Source organism: Lepidochelys olivacea (genome assembly GCF_965140295.1).
Source record: "Lepidochelys olivacea isolate rLepOli2 genome assembly, chromosome: 9".
Lineage (NCBI taxonomy): Eukaryota > Metazoa > Chordata > Testudines > Cheloniidae > Lepidochelys > Lepidochelys olivacea.
In genome coordinates, this window is record NC_140419.1 from 81,139,787 (window position 1) to 81,149,430 (window position 9,644).

Here is a 9,644-nt window from a genome sequence, read left to right on the forward strand (position 1 = left end):
TATGTTTAAGTACTGTCCTAAATGAAGGTCTAGGTGCACTAATCATCAAAATCTCTACTAGGACTTACTAGATCTGGCTGAGTCCAGATCCCAACTTCGTAACTCAGATCTGTTTCTACCTACTGCCATTCAGAAACAAAATGTTTCCAGCGTGATCCAAGACATTACTCCACAGAAAAGTATTTGTAACATTCACTCTCTCTTGCTCTGAGCAAGTCTCTTACGCTAAATTTTTGTTTTTGTTCTGAGTATGTCACCAAAGACCTCTTGTGGGTGTGGATTTTTGTTTTGTGCTTTTTGTTTTTAAATGGTGCAGCCTTTGCCAAAGTTTTGGTGAAGCATAAATGTGACAGTGCTAAAAAGAATGTTCACTTACGAATGCATGTCTCTAATAATAAGCATTTTGGCTGTAGGTACGTGATGGGAAGACCTGTTGTAAACTGTTTCTATAAACTAATGTGAAGGCAATACAGCTAGGACTTGATAATCTGACTTTATACCAAAGGTTTTTCTTCCATTTTTTTCATAAATTCTTAATTTGATTTGAACTCCAACAGAGAAAATTGATAAAATTATATATTTCTAAGGCATTTTAGTGCTAATTTGCTGCGTTATTGGAGTATTCTGCCCCATTAAGAAATAAGAATTTTCAATATTCTAATTAAATTTTTAAAATACAACTGGGAAGGGGACATAATACTATGAGGTTTAATCTACAATGCTCCTAAAACTCCTGTCTATTGAGGGGAAAATAGGACCAGTCCTCCATGGTGATAAAACTTCTGGTAGAAATAATCTTTTAAAAAAATTGGACTATAACTTTTTAATTTAAAAAAGCTGATGGTTTGAAATGACAAAAAGTAACTTCTTAAGTGCTTATTAATAAAACCAAAAGTTTCAGAAGCTCACTTCAAGTTCCAGCTTATTTTGAGCTTTGTGGTAGGGAAAGGAATTAAATTGACAATGGAATTGCAAGTTCTTACTTCAGCAGAGATCTCGGGGAACCCACTACAACTTCTCCAGTCATGTGTCACTAATTTCATTCAGCTCCAGAGCATATGGTATGGGTAAGGTCACTGGTCTTTCTCCTGCCCCGTTATTTTAAGGGGAGCCTTCCTAACCTCATGGTAGAAACACCAGCTGTTTCAATTACAAACCTTATTTCTCTCCCCCCTCCCACCCAGTGGCCCCCCAAAAATAGATCTTTACAAAAATGGGGCAGATTAAGGATGGAGAGTTATCCTTAACTTCTAATTTCCTAGCTTGTCAGTTGATTACTAAGCATGCATAGTAGCTGCTTTTAAAAAAAAGTTAAACACCTGTGTCATTTTTTAAAAAAACCCCAAAACTATTGGGATTGACCAAAGGAATGATACACCCTCTGCTGGTTTTGGGGCACTCTGACACCACAAAAAGCTTTTCTTGGTTGTGGGGATTTTGGGGAGGTGTGGGGTTTGGCTCTTTCACCCTGCTTGACTTACAGCATTTTTAAATAAAATTGCAATTAAGGTCCATGGCCAAAATCTTCCAACCTGGGTTCTTCCTGTTAGGCACCTAACTAAGGATGGTCTGACTTCTCAGTTAGTGCTCATCATATTACAGGATCAAGCAATCATCTCTTTACCTGGTGGAAGTTAGGCATCCAAATTGTAAAATTTTAGCCTAGGTATTCAATGAAAGTGGTGTCTGAGTCCGTAATTAACTGTCAGAAGCAGCCAATTGTCCTGCCAAGGCATTAAAAACAGCAGGACTTCAGTACACATGGTATTTGCACAAAATGTCTTGCCCTTACATGGTTAACTGTGGCTATTGCACATGCAGTCTAAACCACTGACATTCAGGTCAGACTACCAAGTAATTCTGTATTGCATTTGGGATTTTTTTTTATACATATGAGAGAGGTCAATTTTATCTATTTTTGTATAGTTTTACATTTTATATTCATAGGGGAAATTTTATGGACTCTTCTTTTACTCGTGCATCACGATGCCGTGGTGTGGCTTACAGTGCTGACGAAGAAAAGGCAATCGCTGCTGCCACCACCTGTGTGATGAAGAAACCATCTCGCTTCTCTGCTGCATGCTGAGGGCTAATTCTGAAGCTCGGAAGCCGCCCCCCTTCCTGCCATCCACACGTTCCGTGGACACTACTTAGATCTTCTGACACCAGAATGTCTCATCTGTCAAGTGCTGTTTTTAGCTTTGTTTTTAATTCCAGTCTGTGGACTGTCTCTGTCTCCTCTCTGAAAGAATCACTGACTGTCTTTTAAAGCTAGAAAACAATGGTGGGGGTTTTGTGTGTGTTTTTTAATGTTTTTGACTTTATCCAGCAGTGGCCATTTTTGATACCTAAATAAGCTCTGGAAGGGAGTTCTGTACTTTTAAGGACCTGCCCATCTGGGAGGGGAGATGGTGGGGCCAGTGAAGCTGTCAGGAAAACGAAGGCAAAGCTCCTGTTCTGTGGCTGACAACAGTGTGGGCTGGGCTGGGGCTGAACGTTCATCCTGAAGAGTGGGTGTCCTGGCTCTTAGCCAAGTCTGCAGTAGTAGTGCTGTTTGTTTTCTGCAGCCTTCTTCCCTCCAGCCGGGAGGCAGAGAACAGGGGTGTGCTCACAGTTAGGTTTCCTCAAAGGGGAAGAGGCTGTCACTGTTGGGCCAGGCAGTGAAGGAGGCAACTGCATCCCCCTGGCCCTGTTCCTCCTGCTGGGCTGAGCAATGGGTGCTGCCCCCCCACTAATTCTAACCCATCCGCAGGAGTGACATCCCCTGCTTCCTTACAGTGCGTGGAGCATTACCTGTTCCCAGCATGATACAGAGCTGCTCCTCCACTGGGCCTCCAGCCAGAATGGGACTAGTCAACTGCCTCACCCTAGCTCCTGCTCTTCCTAACTCTCCTGCCTCCTCAGCACCACCACCAACTTCATTCCTCAGCAATCACCAGAACCCTGGCTGCTTCTCAGCATTGTCCAGGGAAATCTTTACAACCCGTGGCAACTATGATGCTAATTTTAAGGGCCCTATTGTTTACCTAGTGGCTGGTCATGGTTTAAAGGAACATTGTGAGTAAGCAAAGTTCTGAAATTTCATTGTTAATGTGCTTGGGATTTTTTTTTTTAGACTTCAAAGTTTGATTTCCTCTTCCCCCACCTTGCAGGATTTGCAACCCAAGCACAGTGGCATGGAGTATGAGGCCCAGAAAGTGAAATGAGCTAGGAGCAGGGAGTGAATAGTCAAAATTTATGTTCACTGCTGAGCAAAAAGCAAATGAAGTGGTGGAAAGTTAAATTATTAACACTGAACGTAGAGTTTTGTTTTAAATTTGAAAGTGATGGCAACGCAGGTGGAGATACTTGGCTGTGCATGGGGTTTGTGTCTTTAATTAAATGACTCTTAACCTGACAGTGTTCCTGTTCATTATTGTGTGTGTGGTTTTTGTTTTATGAGTTTTGCTTCTGTTACTGAAATGCAAATTGGGTGGAGGGCTGTGCTGCTAACATTCCTGGGGCATTTTGACCCACACTTGCTTTTAACATTCCCTGATTCCCCCTGCCCTGCCTTAATTCTGAAGGTATTCAATCTTATGCAGTTATTTGTAGTGTCTGCTAAGCTGTATTTAGGCAGTGCAGCTCACTTTTCCCTGCAGATCTGTGTTATTCTAGAAGTTAGAAAGGGAAAAGACCCATTCAGTTATCCACCCCATCTCCCTGCCACTATCGGATAGTTCACTGCGATGCATTCTTTATAGAGTCCTTGTCCTTAGACATTCCATTGAGATGGAAAATTGCTTGTTCCTCTTTCTCTGCGGTCCCCACCACTCCTATTTTGTCACTCTATTGGCAAGCAAACAAAAACAAATGGATAAGATTGTTTGGGCAAAGAGGATAATTGAGGGATAGAGGGAGGCACATGTCAGTTGTAAAGAAACCAACCTTTTTGAAACTTCCATCAGTTCTGCTTAAGGCACTAGAGAATCTCCCCTTCATGCATGTGGCAGAAGTAAGTCACCTGTTTCCACCTATAACTTCAGAACATTACAGACTGGAACCCTTATATGTTCTGCACAGCTTGAGCCAAGGGAAGGCATCTGGCATCTCCCCTACCCCTTTCTTGATAGCCAATTGTTTCATGTTTTCTTTTTTGTCCTTGACACGACTAGTTATTAAACTTTTAAATGTATTTACTGTGTTTTAAAATGAATGTTTCTTTCACTGAATTCTAATGAATAAACTTCAGGTTTTTAGAGGACACCCATTTTCATTGGTGTATTTTGTTTGTTTTATTGCTCAATAAGATCTGTGTGTTTCTTTGGTATTATGATTGAAGGGGAAAAGGCTTTTGAAAGTAAAGTGGAAAGTGTTTGGGAAGAGTGTTTTTTAAAAAAATAATGGTCTGAGCCCAACTTGCTTTGGCTACTTTCAAACACTTAGTGTACCCAGCCAGATTACTCTGCCATATTAAATTAGCTCTGCAAAATAACTATAATTGAAAGCACTGGATCTAAAAGTCAGATTTTCTTTTTTTTTTTTTCTAAAGTACTCTGTACTACTGTTGCTCTGCACAACAATAAGCAGGAGTTTCATGTGTTTATGAAGAGAACATATCCCTCGATTTCATCAACTGAATAATTGAAGATTTGCTCTTTCATGGACATACATGGAAGGCACTGACACTTGTTTCCAAGTAGAAGCACAGAGATTCATAGGAACAGCTCTTAAGTGCTGTGATTTCTTACTACTGGAGTGTCAGTGAGCAAATTTTGGGAAGCTGCTCACCAGCTTTATCAGCAATAGAAGGAGCAAAATGAACGCTTTGTCTCCTCTCCTGCCCCTTTAGCACATGCACATCAGTCACAAATGTTTATCTCGCAAACAGTTTTTCTTGGCTGATTAGAAGGTACAGTATAGGGAAGAAATGGGTTGAAAGAATCACTTTAATTTGTATGAAAAAGGACCCTGTGACCCATGAGTTGTGCACTGGTTAAAATATTTGCTGCCTAATAACCTTATTTCAGAATGAGAATACCCTATATCAGTATAATTACACTGCTGTAATAATGCTGGTAGATTTCCTTGTGTAGAGAAGTCCTAAAGCTGCATGTCTGTTGTTCCCCCTCTCCCAGGCTGTGGCCAAAACACTGCAAAGTCTAGAGAGTTCCCTCATCTTCCATGCAAAGGAGTGCGCTACTAAATGTGTCTAAAATTCTATGGTATTGATGGAAGCTGTAGCTTGCCAGAGCTAGTAGTCAATAGGTATAGACAGAAGGACTATTTCATCAGATCCTGAACTTTAGCTAATGGTACCTCTGACATTGTCTTCTTGTGATGACATTCATGTACGTGAACTCTTATTTGAGAATGGAAATTGCTAAAGCTGTGTGTGTGTGTGTGTGTGTGTGATGGGGTTAGGTAGCAGGGGGTGCTATTCAATTTCTGCTCCTAATGATGTTTGTCTTCCAGTTTTAAAGGGCTGTTTAAAGGAACAGCATTTGTTCTGAAATGCTGTACTTCTGCTGCACGCTGCTCTGTCTGGTCACTGGTTACTGCCTGGTGCTGGTCGCTGCCATGGCCAGTGTTTTGAAGGTGAAGTTTCGAAGGCTTACTAGGAAAACATTCTAAGCCTGCAAATGGTAACCTAAGGCACATGGCAACAGTGAATCAGGCCCCTGGGGATGTGAATCAGCTTGATTTCGTTCAGGGGCCATCTTACTATTAGCTGGACAATAGCTTACTTTACAATAAGTAAAGCATGTTAAAAGACTAACTCAGAGGTTGAGCCTTACACCTGAAGAGCTAAGCAAGGAACAGGTGGAGAAAAGTAAAACTCATAGAGTATGGATGTGAGCAGTGGTAGGGTGTGTGGGAAAGGTGATTGGGTTGACAGTCTGCAATTATCTTTCAGAACTACCACAAAAAGAATGCCATGGGGATGTTCAGTCCTTGTCCAGGACAGACTGTTTTGCTTGAAAAAGGTATTTGTTTAGCTCAAATGATAGAGGCCTGAGCTTTTGATGCTGAAAGTCTGGAGTTTGATCTGCACTGACAGCCTCTGATTGGAGGTAGTTATACAGAGCTGTAGTTGCATGACTGGGCCCAGCAGTATGAGGGGTACAAGAGTGCCCCCAAAATCACAGGTGGACATTTCGTGTGGGATCCTGCCAGTAACTCAAGATACTGTTTTGGAAGCTGCTTGTGTAACACAGGGTTTTGTAAAGTCTCCCAATCATTTTAAAATGCACCAAACCAATTAAAAGAATAATCCCCATCTCACAGGAGAGGGACTGAATTTGTAAAGAGACATAATTATCTGTAATGTATGACAAGCTGATACATTTAGTGTCTCCAGAGCAGTTGTCAAGGGAGACGGGGCTTCTCAGGGTACTGGCTTGGAAAACCATCATTGGAAAGTCAAGACTATTGATTATGCTGAGGAGAAGTCTCAACCTTCATCTATTGCAGATCAGAATGGAATGCAGATCAGCATTTAATCTCTGCTATTAATAATGCTTCTCTTTCGCTGTCCAGAAGCGCCTTAAAGAAACAATGTCCTTTTTGTAGCACTGAATTTTTTTTTTTTTTATACTTCTTGAACGGTTGAAGATTGGGTGTCCTTTATCTTTTCTCTCTTTTGGCTTTCCACTGAAAGGAATCATTCACTTGTGTATTTGCACCAGATGTAAACAAAATTGGCAAGGGACCTTTAAGACAATCCCAGGGACCCTGTTGCAATAGTGTTTGCCTCTTTATCTAGCAATCACATAATGGTTGGAGCAGCTTGCTCCTTAGAGGATTTATGAGTGTCAGGCCGAGATATGATCCTTATTTATTTAAGATGCAAACAGGATTTATCATGGCAGTTGACTTTGTTCAGGGACCAACAGATGTGCACAATGATTGGTTACAGGTAAAACTGCTCAGTACTAGATTAGCAGATGCTCCGCTAACCCACCATCTGTTCTCTTTCTTTGTCCATGCCATGTTGCCCTGGAGTGGGTGTCTGTAACCAATTAGAAACTTTAGTGCACATAGAAATCAAAATATTCCCAGCTTCATGTAGATCAGCAATATTTACACTTAATGAGAGGCAGTGGGGAAAATACCAACAGGATGACCAGTCCTTAAAAATACCATTTATTCTGATAACTGTAGGAAAGCAACACTCTTAATGATGAGCTCGTGAGTTCAGGAACAATTGCAAACTTATGAGTCCTTATTTAATCTCTCCTCTGTTCTCTGCTTTGAATCTCTGCATTTAGAATGTGGCTTCTTCATTTATATGAAGTTACATTAGACTCTCACTCAACTTTTATCTTTGCTCTAGACTTATTTGCATAGACTTCTAAAGAGCAATCTGGGCAGAGCAGTACAAACACCCTGTGAGCTTTGGATGGACATAGCAGAGAAAGACAATGTTCTGCCAATACTTTAAGGGTCTACTCCATGAATTTCTCCCCCTGGCATAAGAAAGACTCCATGTACATATGCTGCAGAAGGGAAGGACGGTTTAAACTCACTTATGTTTTTCCATTTAAACAAAAATGTGTTCTCATTTCCACAGCCAAGGAGGGAGGCAAGATCTCTTGGACTCCTAGATTTTAAGGCCAGAAGGGACTATCATGATCATCTAGTCTGAGCTCCTGCACATTGCAGGTCACAGAACCTCACCCATCCACTGCTGCAATAGACCCATAACCTCTGGCCGAGTTACTGAAGTCCTCCAATCTTGATGTAAAAACTTCATGTTACAGAGAATCCACCATTTATTCTAGTTCAAATCAGCAAGTGATCCATGCCCCACACTGCAGAGGAAGATGAAAACCCCACAGGGTATCTGCCAATCTGACCTGGGGGAAAATTCCCCAAGACCCCAAATAAGGTGGTCAGTTAGACCTACCAGCCAGACATCTAGGAAAGAATTTTCTGTAATAATTCAGAGTCCTTCCCCATCTAGTGCTGCATCCCTGATGGCTGGAGACATTTGTTAATAGCAGTCATGGATGGGGCATATGCCATTGTAGCGAATCTCATCATACCATCCCCTCCATAAACTTACTGAGCTCAGTCTTAAAACAAGTTAGTGTTTTGCCCCTCCCCTGAGAAGGCAGTTCGAGAACTTCATTCTTCTGATGGTTAGAAATGTTCTGTCTAATTGGCAGACAACTCTCACTTTCTGCTGATAAACATAGTGGATGAAATCCTGGCCCCATTGAAATCAACGGGAATTTGACTTGACTTCTATGGAGCCAGGATTTAATCCAGTGAGTGTATGTCTAGTATAGCCTTCTGTTCAACTTGTATGATTTGAAACGGGAGGAATGGTAGAAGACCTCATAGGGATGACTGGGAATATTCCCCTCCCGGAAGTCTTTTGAGAATTCCTGATGCTTGTGAAATCTGATCATTTCTAAGGCATAACATTCACTTCAAAAGAATGTGTATGAAGCCTGAGGATAAATAATCTAGCAGTATCCAAAATGAGGATGAACTTGAACAGAGGAAGAGGCCTTCCATTTGGTGGAGAATTTAAATAAGGGCCACCTGATAACTCCACCACATCACTGCTGTCCTGGTTAATATTCAACCACAGAGTTAATAGGTTGGCCTGAGAAAACAGCTGGTAAGTATCATAGAGGCAGGAGCCTGAGAACAACCTATGGATGTGAAGTACATGCCTATGGCTGATACGACTTTTGCAGATACTGAAGCAATTTAGATGTCGAATTTTCCTGCACATCTTGGTCTCTCAAGACTTCTCAGTGAGAATATTGATAAATTAGGTTAATGCCAGAGGGGAAAACCAGTTGGTGGTGGTCCTGCTTTGAGCAGGGGGTTGGACTAGATGGCCTCCTGAGGTTTCTTTCAACCCTGATCTTCTTCTATGATTCTATGAAAGGAACAGTGAAAGCAATGTAGGAAGAGGTGCCATCAGTTAAACAATGTTTATGTTGAAGGTGCATCTGGTGCCAAAGAGAAGCAGTTGCCAACAGTTTGCTAAGCAAACTGCAGAATAGACATTTATTACTGGCTTTGTTTATCGTCTTAGAACAGACAAGAAAATGGTGCAGGTTAAAGACCAAAGGTGGAGAAGGGTTTGGCAGAGACAGGTTTGTTCTGAGCACTGGAACGGGAGTCAGGAAGGTTCCAATCCCAGCTCTGCTCCTGATGCCATCTGTGTGTGGTGGGCAGGTTACTCTCTACTCAAGGCCTGGTTCCCCTTCAGACAGGGCTGATGCTCTTTACCTCAGAGGGGAGCTGTGAAGATTAATTAGGTAATCTATGTAAAGTGCTTGGAAGAGGAAAAGTGCTGTATTACTCCGATGAGGAGGCTTTCAAGGCTCACTCACATGACCCTTCCCTCAAATGGATCAAAGAAGGAAGTTACAAAGGAGGCACCTGAGACCAGATCTTGAGAGGGACTCAGCACCACTCAAATGTTTGGGCCAGCAGGGAGGGGATAGGTCATCAGCTGAATATTTATCCCTTGGGACCAATGTCCGTAATAAGTGATGTGTGCCCTGCTGTGATCTAATTAGGCTTAATTGAATTGAAGAAGAAGAAAAATAAAAGGAAGAGGGCAGAGGGCAGGCAACAACTGGCATTGACTGATGAGGTACAATTATGGTTTTTTTCCATTTCAAATGAGGGCAAGG

General features: G+C 41.7%; 1 protein-coding gene across 2 annotated transcripts in view; it reads left to right on the forward strand.

Annotated features, from left to right (window-relative positions):
• AMER1 (APC membrane recruitment protein 1) overlaps window positions 1-4,243 on the forward strand; it is a 30,316-nt gene extending 26,073 nt beyond the window's left edge. For both annotated transcript variants that reach the window (XM_084639061.1, XM_084639062.1), the window contains one exon: window positions 1,948-4,243. In XM_084639061.1, coding sequence (XP_084495187.1) covers window positions 1,948-2,013 — 66 coding nt within the window. In that variant the 3' untranslated portion in view covers window positions 2,014-4,243. The remainder of the gene's footprint in view (window positions 1-1,947) is intronic.
• Window positions 4,244-9,644: the final 5,401 nt, after the last annotated feature.